This window comes from Uloborus diversus, chromosome 4 (genome assembly GCF_026930045.1).
Source record: "Uloborus diversus isolate 005 chromosome 4, Udiv.v.3.1, whole genome shotgun sequence".
In the NCBI taxonomy this organism is placed as follows: Eukaryota; Metazoa; Arthropoda; class Arachnida; order Araneae; family Uloboridae; genus Uloborus; species Uloborus diversus.
Genome location: NC_072734.1, coordinates 110,810,889 through 110,836,195, shown reverse-complemented (window position 1 = coordinate 110,836,195; position 25,307 = coordinate 110,810,889). Strand labels below are relative to the sequence as shown.

The 25,307-nt window shown below is 33.7% G+C and overlaps 1 protein-coding gene across 1 annotated transcript in view; it reads right to left on the bottom strand.

The window, feature by feature from the left end:
• The window catches only part of LOC129221404 (annulin-like), a 28,936-nt gene extending 13,834 nt beyond the window's left edge, over positions 1 to 15,102 (bottom strand). Inside the window, exons 1-9 of the mRNA XM_054855884.1 lie at positions 14,884 to 15,102; positions 12,042 to 12,178; positions 11,821 to 11,965; positions 10,559 to 10,677; positions 9,515 to 9,625; positions 5,804 to 5,978; positions 2,231 to 2,369; positions 1,774 to 1,880; positions 611 to 776 (exon numbers count right to left, since the gene is read on the bottom strand). Of these exons, the coding sequence (XP_054711859.1) occupies positions 611 to 776; positions 1,774 to 1,880; positions 2,231 to 2,369; positions 5,804 to 5,978; positions 9,515 to 9,625; positions 10,559 to 10,677; positions 11,821 to 11,965; positions 12,042 to 12,146 (1,067 nt within the window). The 5' untranslated portion in view covers positions 12,147 to 12,178; positions 14,884 to 15,102. The remainder of the gene's footprint in view (positions 1 to 610; positions 777 to 1,773; positions 1,881 to 2,230; positions 2,370 to 5,803; positions 5,979 to 9,514; positions 9,626 to 10,558; positions 10,678 to 11,820; positions 11,966 to 12,041; positions 12,179 to 14,883) is intronic.
• Positions 15,103 to 25,307: the final 10,205 nt, after the last annotated feature.

The following is a 25,307-nucleotide window of genomic DNA, read 5'->3' as shown; positions in this document are numbered from 1 at the left end:
ATGTAATCGATTACATATACATTATCATCAATACATATCTCATAGATGTCTTTAATTTTTACATCATCAGGTTCAAAAGTTCTTAAAATACGTAGAGAATGGTTAAGTAGTAGTTAAACGATATTGTCTGCTTTTATGAAGAATTATCAACAATTTTGTATTGAAATATGATTTAAATGTATTATCATCGTAAGTAAAGCACAATTTTCCAACTTATAACATTATATCACCTTCAAAGTGACGCAATCCTTTCGTGGGTGTAAAAGAAAATCCTGTAGAACTTTGCTCTAGTAAAAAAAAAGTGAAAAATGGGAAAAAGAACCACCTGGTGACTGCAGCTCAATTTTGATAAAAGCGCAGATGCGACTTTTGTGCTTAGCACAGTAGTATACACAATTCGTTGTTTAAATTACGTTCATTAATCATTATATTGATATTGCTCGTTGTCTACTGACTTAAGCTAACAAAGTTACCTGGCTTCTAATACTGTTACATGAAAAAAAGATTCGGAAAAAACTTGAAATGCAGCTACACTATACATTAAATACTGTTAAACTAAATTATGCTCTTAAAATTTCATATTAAATAGGATCAAACAATAGGCACTTACGCTTCCGTTTTTTTACTGATGAGTTTCAGCGGATTGTTTTTTCCCTGATACCTCCAGTATACTTTATCAGCATTTACTTCTGCAAACACGAAAGGTGCATCATAACCTTTCTGAATTTCCCCTCGTTTGATGGCTGCAACACTGGCAGGACCGCAGCGATATAAGCCTAGAAGTAAAGAAGGATTTTAATGAAAAATATTTTAATAGCTCCTTTTTCCCATTTTTATTTAATATCCATATTTTTTCCCAAATGAAATGAAAGTAAACTCCCAATCATTCCGCGGCCCGGGTCTAACTCTCCAAAAAAGAAAAAATTTGGCGATGATTAACTGAATGTAGATAAATGCACACATTTTAACTTTACAAGGGCAAAATCTATTTTTAGATATTCCCATTCCCTTCTTTCACCAACCTACTAATGACATCGAAACTTGACTAGTTAAAACCTCCTTTTTAAATCTACACCAGTTATTTCTTTTGATCACATTACTTACTGATTTTAAGATGTACCCAACTAACTTAGTGTTAGATCTACACAACGAACGCGAATAAATGAGGGACCGGACCAGTCTTGAAAATATTCCCCTCCCCTATGCATTTTTTGGTGCAACCTAGCTGGATCTATTGCAGTTAATCTGTTTACATAGTTTGCTCCCTTAAGTATATAATCGGTTTGCAATAATGAGCGATCCTTTTTTAGTTTCTAAGTGCATTTTTTTCATACACTTATCGTTTTAGCTACAGTCTAAATGTATGCAAGTGTTATGGGTTTTTTAAAGATCACTAGCGTCGTTTTTTTTATTAAATCTGCAAATTATCTGCGAATTTGCTTATCCGCGGTTACCGTGCCACCCTATTCCGCGGATAGTCGGGATTTTACTGTAATTAATTTAATTCTTTCTCTAAGTGTTTGGAGCACAGAAAAGTCCGAAAACCAGTCACTTGCTTTGTTAAAATCTAAGAGAGGACTGCTTTTTGAACTCATCGATTCAAAAGTTATTTGAAAGTTAAGAAGAATGCAAAGATTTATGTATTTGAAGATGTAGGTATCCAAACAGGTCAATTTTAGCTGAACACTAGTTACTCAAATCGGTTGGTACGGGCCCAACAGAAAGTCTGTTCGTTAGAAAATCATTGAAATCTCTTTAACAACAAGAAATTACCGTCAGATTCTTCTTGAGGAGTGGCATCGATAGCTTGCCATCCAGAGTATCCGCCTGGCTCCAAATCCGGCCTTTCCATCCAAACTTCATTCCAAACATGGAAATTCCTTTTAAAAAATATTTCCAAATTAGAAAAATTTATAAAGATTTATTTGAATCATATATTGAAAGTTGATTTAATTTATGAGCTAAATTCAGAAGTAATTTCCCATATTTTTCTTAAAGGAAAAACTTTACTGAAATAGAGTTCATCATGACCTAAATTGATAATTAAAGCTTGACAACTTTTTTGTTCCCAGTTCACAAACCATCTCTCCGCAGTCAAGCAATTTAAATCGTTAATCGTAATAGATTGTTTTTCTTCTCATTCTGAAAGAGCTAGTAGTGAAGGTATTTTTTAGTCTCCCAGGCGACCTGACGCCGGGAGCCTTGTCAAAGTAGAGGAATTAATTCTTACCATACAGAGTCGATGTTCAGCTTTTCTATAGGTTCACCATCTTCGTTGTAGAAATAGTCGATCGTAAGACTGTTGTGCGTATCGTGAGCAGAGGCAAAGTTGGTCACGCTTCGGGAGGGAATACCAAGCGCCCTGCAAACTAACGATGAAACAGATTAATTTTCTCACCAATTAAGAACTGCACGTAAGTGTTTTTTATTTTTCAAGAGAGTGATAGCTTAAAAACTACGGAGCTTAAGTACAGGGTTAGCAGAAAAGAATAGGTATAGGGCGTCAGAATACCGCTCTAGGGTGGTAACTTACTGAATATACCTGTCTTGCCTTCAATATTCGAATTGTACCGAACCATTGCTTTCGGTCACTCGTCTGGTCAGTGCTAATTCTGTATTAGCTACCAGTTTGTTTGGCACTCTAGGCTTCCGTAAGAAGTTTTCCACCTCCAGCTCAGTCACTCCTATGCCGGGCTAATGAGTGCTATAATAAGCACGAAACTGCAGTATTCGGCTGGAATTGACTGAGCTGGCGGTGTATTTCGTCAATATCGCGGTTCTAAAAATTTATTTTATTACACTTAGCACTATTACACTTAGCACTGTAAATGATACATAAAAATAAACTGTCCAAGTTTCTTTTCACTCACAAATGTTCGATGTGTGTGCCTTTCGTAACGCAACACACATCCATAACGTACATTTTGGAGTGTTTCACTGTCAATTTGTCGTAATGCTGAACAGATGTGATCTTTCAATTCTTGCAATGTTAAAGGCAATGGTGGTGTATAAACAGTCTTTAACGAAAGCCCATAAAAAAATGACATGGGATTAGGTTTGAGGATCTGGCTGCCAACGCATAAAGTGTAACTTGTCATCGCCTGCACGGCCAATCCAGTTAGTGCCGCAGCAAAGGGGCACTAACTTAGTTTTAAGGTCTTGGTTTTAACATTGTTGCCAATTTTAATACAGTAGTTAATTCACGTGTAAGGACTGTTGTCGCTAAAAAAACCCGAAGTTTCTGGCTGCGCTAGTGCAGAACGAGCACGTTTAAGTAGTTACCTGCGTTCAAAAAAACTTGGACAGTTTATCTTTATGTATCATTTATAGAGGTAAGTGTAATAGTTTATGAAATATAAATTTTTAAAACTGAAATATTCTTTTACGCTAACATTGTATTATTCTGTTTACCAATTTTAACAAAATACCCAACAAAAACTCCAAAATTCTCCATTCACAAGTTTTCTTAAATGACTAGAGCGATTTTAACGACTCATATTTGCATTTGTCGTCGCACCCGTGGCTACGATTTTTAGTTTTAGGAAATTGGTCAAAGTCGTGCCTACATCCTCAAACATGAGATGTACGCTGCACTCAAAAGTTCAATGGAGGGGTGTCAGAATTAACTATTGAAAAAAGAAAGTTGAAACTGAAAAGTAAAAAGCAAATCTTACTACAATTAAAGCTTTACTTTTATGCGTATGAATTGAACTCGCGAGTTAAAGAGTGAAGGAAATATAGTAATAGCTATGGAGGGGTAAAATTCGAGTGGAAGATGGTTAATGGCCCTATTCTAAAAAAAAAAAACGGTTGTATTCCGTTTCGGATTGGTGTGATACCTCTTCCCTCTAACCGTTTTCGAATAGAAATTCTACAAACCAAGACGGTTTGAGAAAGCAGTTAGTACATCAATTCAAAGCTGAATGTTACCGATTTTTCCTGGAACAGGGTCGTAATAGGGTAACATCAACGGTAATTGGCAGGTCATCAGTGATTGGCACTTCCAAAAAAAATGTCTTAAAATAAGATTCATTTCCAAATTTTTAAAAGTAGAAGAATATATACCATGGGCGCCCATATTCAAAATTTTAAGGGGGGTCTCAGATATTTTCCCCATGGTTTAGCGGGATATTTTCCCTATGGAAACCAATTTCAGTGCAGATTAGAGTTATAAAAACTTGACAATTCTAATAACTTATTCATTAATGGCAGGAGAAGAAATGTTTTTTACATTTTCGCAAAGAAAATAGTACTAAAAGCAAGAAAGTTCTCATTTCTAGGGGGCAGGGGGATTGAGCCCCCACTTCCCCCCCTATATGTGCACTTTTGCTATATACCAACCTGAATGTACATTTACTTTATTACAACTTCAATTCACGTTACTAAATGGTAGCAGTATAAAGGAAAGAGAAGCAATTGTGGCTTGTGTCAAATTCAGACATTTTTGTTGCAAAAGTTTCGTCTATGGCTTAAGGAAAGCATGCACATCAATCCATTAAAATCTGACTAAAAATATATTCTAAATTTTTGTCGTCAAGAGTTTTGTTTAGTTGGAAGGTGTTACTTTTAAGTGGGTAGAAGTACGTTTTTGTCCCTTTTTGGATTTTTGAAGTAGTGATGAATGCCAACTAATGGTGCTTTAGTTTTGCTAGTCCCCTGGTATGTGCACCAATAGTCTCTAATTTGTTGTGCAATGTTTCACTAGTTTGATTTCTGATACTTTTGCAATTACGATATTTTATAGGTTGTACTATTGATTTAAATCCCGCAAAATCTACTGGAAAATTTTCAAGAGAAACAATAAAAAAACAAGTGGATTGACCATCACAGTCTGAGATTGCGAATGTAGAGAATAGTTTCTTTTTTATGGTCCCTTATTATCATCGGTTAATGTTTCTTTTTCTGTGGAAACAGCTATACAATTCTTAAAAACAAAACAGCATACCGATTGATGAAACAGCAATAATCTCGATATTTTTTTCCATGTAACACTCCAAACTTATTTTTATTTCTCTAAAATACTTTTTCAACTTCAAGATGTGTGATTTATCATTAATTTATGTAAAATTACCTACTTAAAACCTACATTAATTATGTTTTAATGATGATAAAATTTGTATGTAATCTAAAAGTAAAAAATAAAGTGATTTTCCACTTCTATAAATGTGTGCCAATCACTGGATCACAAGATGTTATACACTGGGGTATCAGGTGCCAATTACTGGTGATTTTGGTAACTTTTTATACATACATTTTTATAAAAATATCTATTCAAATATTTTTGCTTTTAGTGAACTAAGATCTGTTTCTTTGATGCAATAATATTTGCAAGTGAATACTTTTTCTCTAAGGAATGAAAACAGGGGTCAGTTTATAGACAAACTCTTAAAGTGTCAATTACTGGGGTCGTTACCCTAGTATAAAGCTATACGTTCCTTTTCTTTTCATTCTCTCTCTCTCTCCCTCTCTTTGGTTTTCTGTTTTTTTAGAAGTGCATCTTTTAAGAGCATTTTTTTTTTTTTCAAATTTCAATAAACGAGTCATTTTTATTCACGTCTGTATATGAAGTTAAAATGATCAAGTTTATTTCGTTTGTAAGTATACTGGGCTCTCCTCGTAGGCTCGATATGCTGAGGAGTGATATGAAGTAAACTTAATGTATTCTGTATTAAATCGTTAATAAAAGTTTCAATGTTTTTCAAATACTATTTTCAATTGCGATGAAAATTACAGAGGCATTAACTTGCAGTATAATGTTATGGTTTCTTAATTATATTATTGTTTAAAATATTTGGGGACGTACCTGTTGTTACAACACCGGAGAAGACCCAGCACTGACCATACTTAACTGGCTTCTTGTTTTTGTAATATTGCTGTAGTATCGCCACACTTCCACCCCAAAATGTAGGAGCTTGGCCACCACCATAGTCACCTGACCAGTTACCAACTAACACTCCGTTGTCGTCTGGAGAGTTCACCTAGAATATCGAGGTTAAAAAGAACATTGAAAAATCAGACAATATGAAATGCTAAAATACAGTACATTCTAGTTTTACGCGGGTTTATTTTACGTGGTTTTGATCATACGTGGTTCAAAATTTGAGATCTTCATTTTATTTTACGCGAATGCGGCAATGCAAACAGACAAAATTTTCTCATCTTTTAACATTCTAACTCCTGAGATTGCAGATTACACGTAATAAACTGCATTTTGGCGTGCTAATAATCGAGCTTGGGCCACTGGAGACATTTTATGCGATTGGTTCCAGAGCTCTTTCCAGAAGTAATGTTATTAAACTCACACCGTTCAGAAATTACTGGAAGAAGAACTTTTGGAGTGACAAAGGAAGACAAAACCAACGAGGATACCTAAATCGATGACACACAACTAAAAACGTTCACATTGAAAATTTTGATCTAGTCCTTGACAACAGCCAATGATCTCTCTGATTTGTTAGTGAAGGAAGATTCTATCATGGAAGTGACAATGGAATATGGATGCGTTAATGCTCTGCAAAGAACTAAAGAGAAATATTCCTAATGACTGCCAAAAGACTATCACAACCAGCTGCTTTTTATAAACACAAAATTAATTTATGTGTTCTTTATGCATGTGGTACATTTATATCGATATAAGTACACATTGAGCTTTTTGTATAGTTAGTCATCCCCAGAATAAAGTATTTATTTTGTCTATGGAACGTAACCCTTATTTTAACACTACTATTAAGTCTTAATTTACACGGTTTTGATTTACTCGGCATTTCTGTAGAACGTAACCCGGCGCAAAATGAGGGCCCACTGTATTCTGAAATTCATAACTAACTTAACTTCTTGGAACTTTGTACGACCATTTAGCACTTAGAGCTACGAAAAATCAGGGGTGTTCTCATAGGGTCTACTCCATATACGCCGTATACTCCCAAACATTTTTAGACATATAGCGTACACCCTCAAGCTTCAAAAATCTTCGTATTATGACGTATTATGTATATTAGGGTGGGCCGAAATAAGCCGAAAAAATTTTTTTTTCGAAATCAATTTTTGGATAGCGCGCAAAAGTTGCATGATGAGCTAGTTAGCACTCACAAAAAATTTCTTGGATATTAAAAAATATCTAACCGGCGCTATTTGACACTAAAAAAACGAAAAAAAAGAAAAATGAATTTTTGTCGAAATTTTTAAAAAAAAACTAAATTCCAAATATTTTGCTGGAATGCACCGAAAATGTTATATAGTGATCCAGTTCGAGCCCATAAAATGTTTCATTGATTTTAATGATCATTTAACCGCTCCTTTCGGACATCAAAAAATTGGAGAAAAATGAAAAAATATTGAATTTTTTTAAAAACTTTTGTGAAAATTATTTTTCAAAATTAAATCATAGACTAATTAATTAAATAGCACTATTAATCATAGTAACTATTATCGCGCAATAATATCATACATTTTCTAGAATTACATACAAAGATAATAAAATTTGGAAAAAGAAATCTTCAAATTTGATTTATACCTCATGCATAATGAATATTATTTTTTGGAATAATATTGTCCCTCGTTATCAAATGATTGAAGTTCTTTCCTAGTTTGAAGTTTGGCACGAATGTATCCATCTTGTGCAGTTTCAACATGAACTTATATTACAGCTTCGGTTATTAGTTTCACACAACGTTTCACAGCTTCCGTGGGACAGGGAAATTTCTCGAAACAGCTGTAGGCTGTTCTTTGCACATTTCTTTTAATTGTTGGTCTTTTAGATGCATTGTAAGAAGTGGCTCTGTTGCAACACAGTTTGCCCAATGAACTAAATCAACATAATCAATGGCTTCAAAATTGAGTTTAGGACGCTTAAAAAATCGTAACCATCCAAGCTCTTCGTCTTCTTATTTCTAGAGTTTAGAATTCACCTAACAGCTAATTCCCGAATGTATTTTCTTGAGTCAAACAACATTGTCAACAGTAGCTGTTCAGGATGAGCGAAATATGCATTATTTGTTACCTTATCCACTTTTCCAATAGCCATTTTTCTTACTGTCCTTTGATCAATTAGAAATTGTTTTTCTCTATCAGGGACTTTTGCTTTTTTCTGCAATTACACGAATATAAATCTGCGCATTTGCAGGCACAAACGTCAAACAAAGTCGTAGCCTCTGCTTTAAATTTGCCTAGCTTTGATTGTAAAAGTTGCGTCTTTATATTTTTAGCATTTTTTGTTGCTCTATTATATTTAGAATAATAAGATAAAATCATGGCAATCACTCTTCTTATCGAAACAAGAGGAAGGGAAGCACGCCCCCAAATATCAATAACTTTTTTTGCAACTGCAGCGGCCACACTTGCTGAAGATGGTTGCTTACTTCCTTCTCCCTTTATTTGCATCTTAGTGATTTGATAACATTTGATAATGCCTTCATATGTTGCAAGAAATAAAGCATCGGAAGGAGACAAATCTCTTCCAGGTCCAAATAGAAGACTACTTGTGCTTGCTCGCGTTACTTTCTTTTTCGCACGTTTCTACGTAACAGCCGTGTTGTCTACCAAAACAAAGATAATAATGCAATAACATTCGAAATGTCCGGCTCCCGTTTAAAAGACTTCAGAGGATTCACATTTTTTTTAATACTCAAGCGCTCTATTTGACAAACATATATAACATAGTTATAACATAATCTTAGGACTAATAGAAGCAGTTGAGCGCCGTTTATTATCCAGGAGAAACAATTGGAACCGAAGATTAAAAAATTAGCATCTTATGTAACTATTTTTTATTTGAGTGTGTGCATTTTTTAAAATTGGCGTACAAATGTCGCATAAAATTGATTGAATTTTCACTGTTTTTTTCTAAATAACGTATTGCGTAACATTTCAGTATTTACTTATTTTAAAACTACTTTAATTTTTTTTTTTTTTTTTTTTTTTCATTTTTCCCAAGTGTGGAGCATAGCTAAATATTCTACGAAATGTATAAAAGTCTTTGAGGATTTCAACTAATTCACTGACAGATACTTCTAATATTTGCTGAAACTAGCTTCAAACCTTTATTTTTAACCCCCCCCCCCTCTCCTTTTTTTTTTTTTTTTTTTTTTTTTTTTTTTTTTTTTGAAAAAAGTGCATTTTTGCCCTTTTTTTCAGTTTTTCAAGGTCAAATAGCGCCGGCTAAATATTAAACAAATTTAGCGAAATTTTTTATGGGTAATATCGGGCCCATATAGCAACTTTTCCGCACTATCCGACAACAGATTTCCAAAAAATGTTTTTTCGGCCCACCCTAATGTATATGATCGCATACACATATTGTGCGTAATGAATTACTGGGAGTATACCCTCAAAAAAATTGATGGGAGCATCACTGCGAAAGATTATGCGTTTTTAAGTCGCTATCTCAATTTTTTCGTCCGAAAAGGCTCTATATGACGAATATGTCAATTTTTACATGGCTTTTATTTTTACAGTAGGGATACAAATTTCGACCGCAAATACCTTGTATGGGTGATCAAGTATTTATATTACTTACCACAGCAGATATATGTCGCACAACTTTGACTGGATCTGCTCGAGACACGATTGAAAGTTTTGAAATATGGCCCAATAAATAACAACAACATTCAAGAACGTCTTTTTCAAACTGAAAAAAAAAATGAATTCAAGCTCAGTACGCTACTATTTTCTAAAAAATATGTACATTTAATCTAAACGTACACCAAGTTAGCATTAAAAATCTAAACTGGCATATAAATTACAGAATATATTTCAAGTAAAGTATTTAGTATGCGTAATTGTTTGCTAATTGATTCATAATTGATTACAACAAAAGTCGAGTTAATATCTTATAGCTAAAAGCATTTTTTGTAAAGAGGTACTTTAGAACAACAAAAACATATGCTTTTTTTTAAAAAAATTCTTTTAGTTTAAAATTGTAGAGAAATGTTAAAACAATTTGGGAATAAAACTCATATAGTAAATAATCTTTGCAATAAGAAAAAAAAGGATGCTTATATAAGCAGAAACAAAATACTTAAATTGTACTGAGAATTATTCTTCTGTAACAAATGCATTCAAAAAATAAACAATTAAATAAATTAAAAAAACCTATGGTGTATAAAATAGATACTTTAATGATTGCTGATATGGATCGAGATACAAATAGGAATATTAAGATAAATAAATTCCTTTGTGCTGAACAGTAAAGTAATAAAAAACAACGTCAAAAAAGCACAAATTGCAGATTATTGCAGACTTGTGTTTCGGCGTGATAGAGAACGCCTTTTTCAATGTAAAAAGTAATGAGCTTATGGATGAAAAGACATCTGACAAAAACTTTAAACAAAATATTGTTCATATCCCAAAAACATTTTCAAAGTGATGTTGCAATATAATCCTTTGAGGCACAATGATTTAGTTTAAGGAACATAACCTTTCATTTCATTTAACGAAGCCACTGCGTTAGTTGGCTGAAAGAAAAGTAAAGTGCTAGAGGGCCTCAAATGGAGCCACTGTGCCTCAGAAGGGATAATAAAGAGAAATTTGAAATGTTCTGAGTTTTAAATAATGGGTATACCTGTCCATAATTCCAAACTGTAGGTCTCAGCCTATTATTTGTTCCTCTCCAAATCAGACCTCCTTCATTAAGAACATATTCTTTCCTGTGTTCACTTTCACTCATGTATACGGTGTCCTCTGAAATTATCAGTTTATTTGCTTAGTTAAAGACAGTTGTTATAATCACAGAAAACATATAATTCGTAAACAAATTAACACTGAAATCTCTCACGTAAAACGAGCTGTAAACCATCCAATTTCAATGAAGTACTACATTGAAGTCCCGTTACGACAAACTTCAAGGAGACGCAAATTTTGTTCGCTGTTCCGGGAGTTTCACTGTAATGTAACCTAAGCCTTGCAATGGAAAGTAAATCAAGTCTGAAAATTATTTCGTTGAAACGGATATTTCATTACATTGGTATTTGTTGTAACGAAAATTCACTGTATTCCTTGCACCGTGGGGTGAATACTATAACTACAACTCAACTGTTTCGAGAAAAATGGAAAATGATATTTTTTAAAACCATTTTTAGTGAATGTGAAGACGAGGTTCTGACGGCGACAATCACTTTCTTCAGTCGTCACCCTGCTCTCCGGATCTAACTCCAAGCAATTTTTTTTATGGTGTTACATCAGAGATTGCGAGTTCGTGCCCACTGAGCGACGAGATTTGCAAGATTTCTGCCAAAAGATCCCAACCGCATTTTCTAACATTGACCGTGACATGTTACAGCGAGTGAAACTGGAATTAGACTTGAGTCCTGATATCTGTCGCAATACGAAAGGTCCATGTATCGAACATTTTGGAAACAAAACTTGTACAGTTTCATTCTCCAGCAAAGTCAGTTGGTTGTTGCTGTATCTGTAATATATTTGTTTAATAAGACTTCCAAACCACGGATGGATTTTTAATATGTTTATAATAGAGATAGACGAGGGTGCCGTGAAAAATACTAATTCTTTAAAAGGTGCCGCGAGTCGGAAAAGTTGGAGAGCCCCAGCCCTAGCCCCAATTTTCTTAAAAATTTCATCCACTCAGTGTTTGGACTAAATTCATTAGTTTTTGAATTAACTACAAAATATTTTTTTAATTGTGAAAACACAAATCGCTTTTCCTTTTTAAACATGCAAAACCTGTGAATTTGTTTTGGGTAAAAATCCAAAACTTGTAACTATTCCAAGAATCTCTTAACACCAAACGATTCCTAAAGCGTGCAGGATAAATACAAACCTTTTTCAATACAATATTTGAATAAAGAATCAAAATAATATACTTACGTTTGCACCAAGGATTAAATAATATATAAATTGGTTGCTTGGATGTGTGCCTCAAAGACTTAGCTTGCTCTTCCCGTTCCTTTTTCACTTTTGTATCGACTTCGACAATCCACTCTCCGACTATGCAAGTTGGAGTGGGAGTTACCTAAAAATTGTGCGGTAATTAAACTTCAGAAATTTTTTTCCACTTAGACTTTAATAGTGACGTAAGTGTAACTCACTTCGATTTGTATCGAATTATCTTCTCCAACGCTCAAGAGTTTGGACTGCCATCCGTCAGATGGCAGCACTAAATTATCTGAGGGCACAACTGGACAGAAGATCATGGTACCTTGTGCGTATGATGGATTTGTGGCATCTAAGTAAATAAACAAATATTTCAAATAAGAAATTTTCAAAATTCTACAACGTATTTCACAGAAAATTTTACAGTTTTAATTAAATGATACGTATTTTTACTGTGACAGGGCAGCCGCAGAAACATCGGGGGTTAAAAAAAAAGAAAGAATCAAACTCAATCATACTTTAAAGGGAGTTAAAATACTTTTCTTCCTAAAATATGTAACCGTTCCTATAGGGAAAATTCAGTAAATGAAAGCAAAAGTAGTTGCTTTAAGTGTTGTTTACTGAAAACAGTAAAATTTTGTTTCAATTATTTAGGGCAACACAACGTTGACGCTCAGATATATTCCCCATGGTTTAGCGGGATATTTTTTCCATGGAAACCGATTTCAGCACAGATTAGAGTTATTAAAATTTGACATTTTTAATAACTTATTCATTACTGGCTGAAAAAGGAATGTTTTTACCCGACTGCGCGTGCGCGACGAAAAGGAGGGAGTCTATGATGTGTGTATGTTTGTTCCTACGTGTACAGGCTAAACCCCTTGGCTATAAACCCCTTTTGTTTACTAAATCTACTAATTTTTGACTTTCATCTCTAACATGTTGCATTTGTTTCTGCCGTGATTCAGGGGACTGAGTTTCGTGACGTGTACTCTTGGCGGGCTTTTTTAGTTTTGGGGGAAAGATTTGATTGTCGGGGGGGGGGGGGAGACTTTTCCACGCTGTTAATATAGCTGTGGTTGACTTATGTTCCCGCATTTTTTCTAAAGGTCAAGCATATGCAGCTTTAAGTTGAGTAAGGTCCCTAGAGGGACTAATAATCAGTAGTTTAGACCACCGCAAGTTACTTAATAATCCTCACGATATAAACTTTTTCAATAAAATGACAAGATTGCGAAATTTACCGTCTTATGATCATAATAACTAAGTCAATGAAAATTAACTAAAAAATGTAAAATAAAAAATAATTATTAAATAAAAACAAAAAACCCGACTGCGTAAAAATCAAAAAAAAAAAAGAAAAATATGTAAGCCCAGAGTAGTTTAGAATTTTATTAAGTACTAGTGGTACCCGCACGGCTTTGCCCGTAATAGAAAATTAAAAGGTCTTTTGGTTCGCCTGTATATTTACAAATATTGTATGGTGAATTTTCTCGCCAATTGGCTTGTGCTCATGTTACGGTTCCACGTTATAATAATTTCGTAATTTACTCGTCCATCTTATGATAATTTTGTTCTTAAAATTGGAATAGAAAAAGAAACACATCGAATCGCTTCGGGGTGCATACCCCCATGCTACAAACTAACTTTGTGCCATATTTCATGAAAATCGGCCGAACTGTCTAAGCGCTATGCGCGTCACAGAGATCCTGACAGACAGAGATCCAAACAGAGAGAGATCCTGACAGACAGAGAGAGATCCGGACAGAGAGACTTTCAGCTTTATTATTAGTAAAGATTACTGAATAACTACTCCATTGAAATAGTTTTATAATCGATACACACATAAGACAAATCATATATTCAAAAGCAGAATAGAAGGATCAACAGTCGGAGCCCATTAAAATTTTACGGGATTCTTTGATTGGTTAAAAAAGAATGGGCCCCGACTGTTGATCCTTCTATTCTGCTTTTGAATTTATGATTTGACGAATTTGTGTATCGATTATAAAACTATTTCAATGGAGTAGTTATTCAGTAATACTTAATAAAATTCTAAACTACTGGGCTTATATATTTTTCTTTTTAGTTTTTTTTTTGGTTTTTACGCAGTCTGGTTTTTTTCGGGGGGGGGAGGAATCACGTCAAAAACAAATGCAACATGTTAGAGATGAAAATCAAATAAGTAGATGTGAACAAAAAATTCAGGCAGTAAAAACGCTACTTGCATTTGTCGCACGCTGAGCCGCACGCAGGTAGCTTGCGACAACATTCCGAACTGGCAATATGGTGACTGGTTGTTGATATGATGGATTTTGATTACTGTCATGTGTTTAGTGACACTCCCAGTGTTAAGACAAATCGATTGACGTAAGATTAACCAAAATCGGCCAAGGGGTTTGGCATGTGCAACGCCACATTGGAACAAACATACATACATAGACTCATAAACACATTAAGCCTTGGTTTCCTAGGAGCGAAGACGCCGATCGTCGTTGTCGCTCTTCGCCAAGGGGAAAACTTGATTCTTCTGCGCATGCGCGCCCGAGCTAAATTGACGTCGTAAAAAGCCACGCCGGAATGCACTTCACTTTGGTTTCAGCGTCACGGCGAGGAGCGACGTCGAAGATCAGCATTCGTTCCTAGAAAACCAGGACTTTACCCTCCTTTGCGTCACATAGTCGGGTAAAAAGAAAAAGAAGTATAAATTAAGTCTTGGTTGAAAATTAGAAAAACAGGCAAATTAAGTCTTGGTTGAAAGTTAAACATTTGAGGACTGAATCCATTCGCAACGATTTGCAGAATGTCCAACCTTCGGTAATTGTATTTTTGTTTTGTAAATAGAGTGAAAACACGATATTTAGTCTTAAGTTGAAAACAACAAAAAACAAAATTTTTCACGTTTGAGGACTAAATCCATTCGTAACGATTTGTTTTTGCGTATGTGTCCACTCCACACATTTGGTAATTGCATTTTTATTTTGTGAAGACTCGATATTTAGAAGAAGAAAAAAAAACCTTGTTATCCGACCAAAAGTCTTTTTTAGAGACGCATACCTTTTGCAGTGAAAACGAGACAAACGACATCTTTCTCCTTGTCATATCCACGATGGAATGTGACTCCAAGTTTAAATGGGAAACCCCTCCTAATGACCAGGACTCCAGGTTCGGATTGAACGATATCATAATCTCCCGTAAAATGTTCAGTAACATTGTCTTCGATATGGAAGTCGATGCTTTGCACAGCCAAGATAGAATCTTCGTTTGACTTGTCAGGAGAAACTGAAAGAAAAGTTACCTAAATGAATCATTAAGTTTCAAAGAAATATAAAAAATACGGACGAACTGCTATCACACTGCTTAAACGGTACTTTGAACAACAGGTTTTATAACCGCCTGAGAAAATGCTAACAGCTAAATAAAATAATAGTTTAAAAAACTAAAGAAACACGCTTTTGTAGCAAAATGAACTAAAAAGTTAAAAATAAAATTTGGATGACAAGTATATAAAGTAATTATATACTTGACCAAACACATAATTTTACTGTAATAAAAAAAGCATGGGGGGCTGCCTATTTACATTTTTGCATGGATAACAAGTGGAAGAAATTTAAGACAACTGATGGGAGAAGCCCACTACGCTTTTTTCTATTACAGTAAAATTAAGTGTTTGGTCAATCACGTTATATACTTGTCATCTAAAGATTATTTTTAACTTTTTAGTTCATTTTGCTACAAAAGCGTGTTTTTTCAGTTTTTTAAACTATTATTTAATTTTTCAAATAAGATTTAGATACTAAATATTGCTAACACTTGTAACTCTTAAATGAAATCGTTGTGCGTGTGTTCGATTTTTATTATGGAATGTATCTTAGTATTCTATTGCATTTTTTTCATCAGACATTTTGAATGCTTTCTGGTAAATTCATGTGCAAGCATTGTCCACAGCTCTGATTTGTACGTTGTAAGTAATTCTAGTAAGCCACTGGCTATTTGTCCAAAGGAAACTTGGACCCACAAACGTACAAGTTAAGCTAATAAAAGCGTATTAATTAGAGAATAAACTGATAACTTATCGTTAATAAATTAATTTGATTATAGAATATTACATTGTCATCGGGTCTGAGGTTGCATTCCAAATTTTAAAAGAATCCGAACACAAAAAGTGAGCGAAAATTGGGTTTCAAGTTTATAAATTTGATTTCGGTGTAGACGGAATTAGAACGTACGCCTAATGATTCCCGGCGGTTAACATCAGCGAAGACCCACGCCTTAGACCGCTCTGCCACAAACGCTCATAAAGTGGTGAAATGTATTGACAGTAATAAGCCACTAGCTCTTAGTCCAAAGCAGAGTTACTTTCAAACGTATAAGTGAAGCTAATAAAAGCGTGTTAAAAATGACGTTCTGGCATGAATGAGTAGTTTTAATTAATTGTGACATGGTTAGAGCTACAATACTTGTGTAAACAATGGGCACTCAGCAGTTAACTGAATATTTATGAGACATTGGATTTGAAGATTGGAGTTAGTTATTCACATGGGAGACAAATTCGCAAGAACCAAATATTTTAAACTAAACGAGGAAAACGTTTAAGCGTTGAGGTCCTTTCTTTTTGCTTTGATGGAAATTAAATAATACATGAACCGACGATCCCAAATTATTAAATGATAAAATCATTATTTTCTGAAATAAGTTAAAAAAATTTCAATCAAAATGTTTTAAACATTTTCTTCTTTTAAAAACGGTTTTATTTCCCATTGATTCACTTAATTACTAGATTTCATTTAAACCAATGGCAACGATAACAACCCGCAGACCCAGCAATGTGATTGGTGGTTCGAACCATTGAAAACTTGGAGAGACTCATCTGCTTCTTGCATAAGTTCGCATGTTAATTAATTCTGTAAAAACTAGTATGTTGTGGCCATCACGAAACTTTCTTCTATATTTTTCTTTTTTTTCTGATCCCTCCCCATGCTTGACGAGGAAGCAATATTCCCAACAAAAACAAAATTACACATACAAAAACTTGACGACCATCCCAATGTCTGAATTATTGCAAAAGCAAAGCAAAGAGCGAAAATTGAAAGTTATTTTAAAAGCCTTGCTTGAATTAATTACAAATATTTTATTTGTTAACAAACATAGGATGGCAACAGTTAAAAATTTTAAATCATTGAGATAATATTTCCGATCATTTCCATACAATTAAAATCACGAGAAATAAGCAGACGACAATCTATTACGATTTATCTTTCTTATTGTTGCATTAATAAAGCTATTTTTATTCGCAAAAAAAAAAAAAAAAAAAAAATTGGTGTCAAAATTGAACCAAAGCCTGTTTACATATGAATTCACATATATTCCGAATTTCAACCAGAACGTAGCATTCCTTCTTGAGATAAGGCACTCACAATGGAAAAAAAGAACGGGCGATAGCGATACCCCCTTTTTAGCTGTTGACACCAAAATGAAATCAGCTTCTATACCCACTAAGGGCTACTTGCCGATAAATTTTTCTTTCATTCCGTTCATTATTTCTTGAGATACAGCAGTCACAATTGACGACAAAAAACGTTCTATAGCTCAACCCCCGTTTGAGTTATTGACACCAAAATTGAATCAGCACCTGTTCCTGTCACTGGCAACATATGGACCAAATTTTGTATGATTCTGCCCGTTACTTCCTGAGGAATAGCAATCACGCGTAACTCAAAAAACGTCCCATTGCTCCACCTCCCTTGGAGGAATTCGCGCCAAAAACCAATGGGCACAAGTTCACATAGGGGCACATATGTGTACCAAATTTCGTTCGATTTCATGCGGTAGTTTTTGCTGTAGAGCGGCCACAAAAAACTAGTCACACACAGACGTGACACACATACACACACACACACATACATACATACAGACAGACGTTTTTTCCAAAAATAGTCGAAATGAACTCAGTACACCTCAAAACGTTCGAATCCGTCAAAATTCGAAAATTTGCACGACCAATACTTTCTTCTATATATTAGATATAGAAGAAAGTAAAGAGAAGGAAAAAAGGCACAATTTAGAGCAGCGTTTCTTAAATTGTGTTCCGCGAAACCCAAGGGTTCCATGAAGATGAATCAAGGTTTCTACGAAACTCTCATTCTTTATTTTTATAACTTTCTTTTTAAAAAACTTTAAAAGTCTGTAAAAATAACAAAATTTCAAAACTGAAAGTTAAATTTTGAATTTTAAAATTTTGTTTGTGTTTTTCAAACTTTGTTTTCCAAACTGTTTTCAGATTCTTATTTCTCTTTTTTTTTTTTTTTTTGTTAGTCTTTGAAATTGCGTTTTGACATGAAAAATTTATACTTATAGTTTTATCTTTGAATTTAAATTTTAATCTTTTTAACGGAAATGAATAGTTGTGTGTTAATACATCTTTGTAATGGGATTGTTTCTGAAATTTCAAATGTATTTTTTTTCTGAATGAGCATGCTTAAAAACATAGGATTTAACCATTTTTTAAATATTTTCACAAAGTTTAATATTTTTTAACAGTTATTTTAATCGGTGCGCAGATTGAAATTCATTTTTACGCTTCTGTACATGACATTACAAGTGATGAAATGCCATTCACTGATGCCATTAGCTCACGGCGTATATTATCATAACCTGGCAGCGCGATTGACAGCAAAGCGTGAACATTTAGAGTGGCAATGGAGTAGCGCGCCAAAGTACGTATGACGTCATAAAGACCGCGCCTTAGTTCCAAAATCGGACATTTAAAAAAAATTGAATTCTTAATAACTGTTGGGAAAATAAAAGTTTTTTCTGGCTCCATGTAATAATTATTTCTCTTTTTTTGCTTATTCTATCAATTTCAGTGACTAAAAGTAGTTCTTTTGATTGAAGGAAACAACCCCATTGTCATTAACTGTTACTTATTTTCAGTTGAATCTATCCTTCAAGTATTCGTTTCATATTTATGTCTTCAAAGCCCTTTTACATATGATACTTTCTCCTCGCAACTCATGTGGGTCACTTGAAATTATTAAAAAGAACTCTGAGTGACCCGTGGGTCATAAAATTTCCAGTAGCCTGCCTTTGAGTCTGAGGAGGAACAAGTGGTTTTGTATCATAAATAATTTTCCCTCAAAAGTCAGGTTTAGAAATTTTACTGCTGTCTGTCTGATGGAGAGACTTTCTTAAGTACACAGGGTAACAACTAAATAGAACTTGCTAATTCCGAGATCCAAGAACAGATAGGTCAATACTAGCGTTTTTTTTTTTTTTTTCCTTCTTTCGAAAAGAGAAGTGTCCTGTTGTCATTCAGTGTTAAAATATTTGAGCAGCTAAGGAGTAAAGAGCGTTTATTTACCTGAAGTCTTAAATGATTTTTATGTAAAACTGATGAAAATTCATGAAGTAGAATGTGATCTATCAGAAAAAAACACAATTTAATTTTTAGATTAAGGGGGCCGTGGACCTTCCAAATAGCTCAAATCGGTCAAAAATATGATTTTTTATTCCTTGGAAGTAACAATATATGAAGTGTGCTGAATCGTATGAAAAAAACCTCTTGTTGATCTGATGTTTTATCGCGAAGTTATATGCGTTTTTAAAAAAAAGTAAACAGTGTGTGTTTTCGATTAAAGTGGCTGTAAAACATGTAAACAAAGTCGAAAAACTAAATAAGACGAAGTGTCAAACATGTTAACTAAACTTCAATACATTCTTACATTGGTATTAATGTCAAATATTAATCATCTTGAAAATATCTTTCGGGAGGTATTAAAATACGAAGATCATGAAATGTAGGTGATATTCGACTTAAACGTCATTTATCTCGGATTGGAAAATTCGATGCTGACACAGATTGAAATTAGCTCTATGCGACTGAATTTTTGTTCGATATGCTTGAAATTTCAGAATATGCTACTTTGGTGGTAGTTTGATAAAACTGGGTATGCATTAAGGTTTAAGAGAATTTTATGTTGCTTAAAACTGTTAAAGTTACGATTTTTATGTAATATTTGCAACAAAAACTATTGCTTTTCAGGAAAAAAAATACTGTGCAGTTAATAATGGACCAATCCTTAAATGGATGCCCAAAGTTCTTGACAATGTTCTGTTCTCTGATAAAATGCAAATTGTTTGAGAAAAAAGCAAAAATTAAGTTGCATGGAACATTTTAAAATTTTTATTTTAAATTTCGAAATTTTTAATTTGAATTAATTTTTTTTTTGTTGCATTTTTTTGCTTGATATTTTGCATGCTAATAAACTTATTAACTTTTATGCCCAGTTTCATATTTCAAAATTAAAAAATAAAAGAAAAAGCTTTCAAGGTCCACCATCCCCTTAATGAATATGTGATTTTCTTCTTAATTTAAAATCTGTAAAATTTATTGTAGCTGTTTTACGATTTTGGATCGTTCGTTAGAGAAAATAAATAAATAAATTATATGGAGAATGGAACAAAATCCAAAAATTTTTTCCTAAACATTTGAATGACATAGCAAAGTTTTATCTTTGCTTTTTTTTTACCTTCTTCTCTTTTAAACTAATGTACATAATCAATGATGTAAAGAGAAATTTTTCAAGAGGATTTTTGTTTAGTTTATGCCCATGCAAATAGATAGATAGATATAAATAGATAGATATAAGTTGATAGATATTAATAGATAAATAGACACACATGTTTATACAAATAGATATAAATAGATATAAATAAATTGAGAGATAGATAGACAGCTAAAAATGGATAAGTATTAATCGAAAAACGTTAGAAATTACAGAACGATTGATATAGTTAAAATAGATAAATGAATGGTAGATAAATAGATATAAACGATTGATATAAATATAAAGACATAAATCGAGAGATAGGCAGAAAGGTAGAAATGGATAGGCATGTAAATCGAAAAATGGATAGATAGATAGTTAAAAAATCAGGAAAATGAATCGTAGATAAATAGATGTATCGATAGATACAAATTGATAGATATAAATAAAAGAGATAGAAAGCTAAAAATAGATAAATATAAATTGAAAATGGAAAGATAAATAGTTATATAAAAATAGATAATTGAAGGGTAGATAGACATATCGGCAGAGGGTAGACACAAATAAAAGTTTTTGAAGAGTTTTTTTTATTGTTGTTAACCCGGAGCGGTAATTTGTGATGAACCGCCCCCCCCCCCCCCGGAAAATTTTAAAATTTGTATTCTTAAAAATGCATTTTATCTTTATATTTTTCAAAAACTCAATTTCACCTTAGGTGTCACCCCCCCCCCCCAGACGGCTGGCACCCGGATCGGATCTCCCGCACCTCCTCCCCATTATTATTAGTATTTATTAGCGGTGTATTGTTGTAAAATTTCTTTTCATGGGTTACAACCCTCCTTTCCACCCCCACCGCCCTAAACGCCACTGTGTACAGTTAATGCTTTTAACAGTATTTTGTAGTCTCTGTTCATTAAATTAATCCATTTGTTTGGTGTTTTGTTAAAAGAATGATTAAAACATTTATAACAAATGAAAAGCGACATTTAGAAATGAAGTTAAATGTGGATAAGTTCTCTAAATCATGTATAAATATGAGTCCCAAATACTTTTTTTTTGACGAGCAGGAAAAAAAAAGTAGACACATCCACGCCGAATCATTTTAATTCGACCCTACCTTGCCATCAGGTGTGAGTTGTAAAACCAGTCACCAGAAGTAACCTTGCCCCAGTAGAAGAAGCGACCATACTTTTAACCTTGGCAAAAGAAACAAAAAAGTCCAAACAGGATTTTGCGTCCGGCTCTTTTATTCTTTTTTTTATTAGCCAGGTTTGTAGGTATTGTTACTGCCAACAATGTACTATTTTCTAATGCCCATGTTCTAAGTTCTAAATGACGTCACGGGCCTCCGCATTTATCACTGTAGCATGAAAACCATACAGTTATGTTGGTGATGGGATGACGTAAACCTTTAGCAGATTGATTAAGAATGAAACTATTTTTTTTTTATCTACGTAAGCGAAAAAAAAGATTTTTTATATTTATATTAAAAATATCGGGGGAAAATTAATGCTACTTACCCTACGTTAAGGAAGAAAAATTAAATTTGTGCATTAACCATTTAGCTGCTTTGATTTAAAAGAAATATTTTGTATGTGCGAGAAACTTTAAGCGATATACCGGTTAATTTTGTGCCACTTTAATTTTTTTTAGAACATTGGACTGACTTCGTTTTTTATTTTTCAAAAGATAAGAGGTTAAAAGGTTCAGTGCTGCGTTCTCCTGGCAAAGTTATGAGATAAGTTCCCTACTCTTTCTTTTACGAAAAAAAAAAGTGAAGGAAAGTTGGTAATTTTGTGCACAGCGAACAACATCACAATTTTGAAGTCACTTTTTGAAAACTACTATTGAAGTTGTTGAACTTCTTCCTACATTGTAATAGTGTATACTACATTGCAAAGGGTAGAAACTTTGTGATGTTGTGAAGAACAAAGGATTGTTTTTAAACATTTAGAGCATTATTTATTTATTTATTTAGCCTTAAAAACGCACTATTTTTATTGAAATAATTTACTTTTGCATCCCATTACTAACGAGACTCAAAGTTACCCTAAATGGCAGGATAACATTAAACTAGGTTAATAAACCATTCAGTGGCGGATACAAGGAGTGGGTCATGGGGGTCATGACCCCTCCCAAACTGTCGACAATATAATCTGCCCGCAATGTGTTCGAACACTTTTTTGTAAAATGTAAACGATTTCATAATATTTTCAATTCATTAATTTATTTTAAAAAGTAAATAATTGAAATCCTACTTTTATTGCTTATGAAATTAATTGGTGACCTTTATGTCGTATTAGGTGCTTTATTCCTCGCCAATTTGGTGCTTTTTATTAACACCAACGCAGTTTCAGAAACTTTTTGCACACAACACCGTAGCTTCGCACATAGAGGAGGGGGGGGGAGGGGGTCATTTTTCAGCATGACCCCCTCTAAAATGATAGTCTGTATCCGCCCCTGAAACCATTATAGCATGAATTTAATAACTATTTCTGTTCGTTTTGGAAAACTATACAATAGTTTACAAATAAATGAGTGCAGTACTTATTGCAATTCAGAAAGCATGGGTTTCTCTTCATAAGTTTCTTCGTCAGAACAAACATTGTGATACTTACTACAGAATCTTATGAATAGTTAAATAATAAAACTTTTGGACATGAGAAGAAATTGAAAGAGCGCAGCAAAATATGTTTTTTGACACATAAATCATTTGCCCTTGTCCCTTCTTCATTGAAATATAAAGTCTTGAAGTCGAGCATCATTTTGAGGAAAGTCGCTAAACTTAGCAAGATAATGTAGGTTTTGGAAATAATGGTTAGATCTTTGACATTTTTGAATGTTAACGAAGCTGCAGCAACTGAAAATGTTCATTTCAACCTAAATTTGGGGATTTTTTTTTATGCCGCCCAAATTCCAAACCATATACTTCGACAGCAGGGGGACGAGGGCAAATTATTTATGTGTCAAAAAACGTGTTTCACTAAGTTCTTTCAATTGCTGCTACTTTAAATTTTTTTCATGTTTACACACTGCGGGGGTTCCCAAACAGGGTGCCGCAGGAAGAGGCTAGGGGTGCCGCGAAATGTCCGAAGTATCAACATACTGACGGTTCCACTTAAACGAATACTGTAGGTTCCAACATATTATATTATGTCATTATGTCAGACGGGGATATTAGATTATGCAGTGAAATGTTCTTTACCTTACCAACTTAATTAAGTCTGTCCACGAAAAGTTGACACTTGGTCCGCCTCGTTTCAGAATTTCCCATTTTCGTTAAGGGACGATATGGAGAGGAAAATCGGAACGGAATTTGAAAGTTCCTCATTGGTTCTAGAGATTGAATGCGTCACCTTGAAGTTTAAAGAAATAGCCGAAGAGGTGAAACATTTTCATTTTGTGAGGAAAAGGCAGATGTCTCATTGGACAGGTCACAACCTACGTAAGTGGGTGGGTCTTGATTTTACTTCTTTCAGCAGCCATTGGTTAGAGATAACAACGCCTCCTATAATTAATTTCAACTGAAAATTGGTTCGAGTAGGGTTGCAATAAATAATGCAAGGTTTGTCATTTTTACTTTTTCTCCAACTCAATGCAGTTACAGCTGCAACTAACCTTTCAGGTTTAAATAATCACATAATCACATTAAAAAAATACTAAGATTTTTTTTTTTTTTTTTTCATATCGCCGAAATATTGCTCAACACTCCAAAATATGGCACACATTCTGTCTTCCTTCTCTACCTATTTTAAGGAATTGACTCGTTTTCTCATAATATGACTGACAGGTGTCATTTGTTCGCGATAGGACTATAAGACGAATCTAAAAAACGTAAAAATCGATCAGAAAAGAATTGGATAATGTTGGTGGCAAAAAAACTTTCAATTTTAAAGCTCAATAAACAAGAAATCATACATTAACTAAACATTTGTGTTATAAGTGCATGTGAAAGTTTTTTTTACTCATACATGTACGAACTATAGAACGTAAATAAAAAATCTTTTTTTTAAATGTAAGAATGTATTAATCTTTGTTTTGATGCCACTTCCCCTAGATTGCTTTTTAAAAAAGTTCATAATGGAGAGTGCTTGCTTAAAGTGTTTTAGGAACATCGTTGTATCACCTTTTGCAAATTACAAAAAGGTCCCATTTCTTTCTTTCTTCTTCTTTTGTTTTCTTTGAAAGTGCCAATAATTTCCAAAAGGCTGTATTTTGGCTGTCTTATTGGATTTTTCCAAGGAAATAATTCAATCAAACGGGGATCTTTAACGCTACCTCTATGGGGGAAATATTCGGATCCAGAAGGTTCTGTTCTTGTACAAGGGGTATTCGTTTATCTATTACCTGATTAAGTGGGCTCACAATATATGCATATGAAAGGCCTGGATTTACGTACAAGCTAAGCAAGCTATAGCTTAGGGCCTCCGCTTTGTTAGGGGCCACCAACTTCCGAAAATTAGCATGATTCGTTACAAAACAAAAATACTTGGGAAAATAAGTTTCATTTTCTAATGCTTGAAAATCTTGAAAATTTGGAAAAATGTTGCTACAAACCACAAATTAGAGGGTGTAGGGAGAAGGAATGCCAATATATCATTGCCTCAGAGCAACGGTAGGACATCTAAGTAATATTTTTGGGATTAGTTGTCTTACTGTTGCTCTGAAACGACGATATGTTAAATTCAGCTCTTTGCTACATCCAGCATCAAAAATGTAAAAATCATGGTTCTCGTTCTCACGTTTCTGAAACATATTGCAAATTTTTGGGACTCTCATGTTTCATATCTTGCTATTTATATAACACCGAATACAGTATTTTAGAAATTCTTTTGTTATTGATTGCTTTTAGCTTACTTCTTCTGCATATTGTCTATCTGTTCAACACGAAAAAAAATATATCTCTATTCCTTTTCGATTACTGTCGTTGTTATC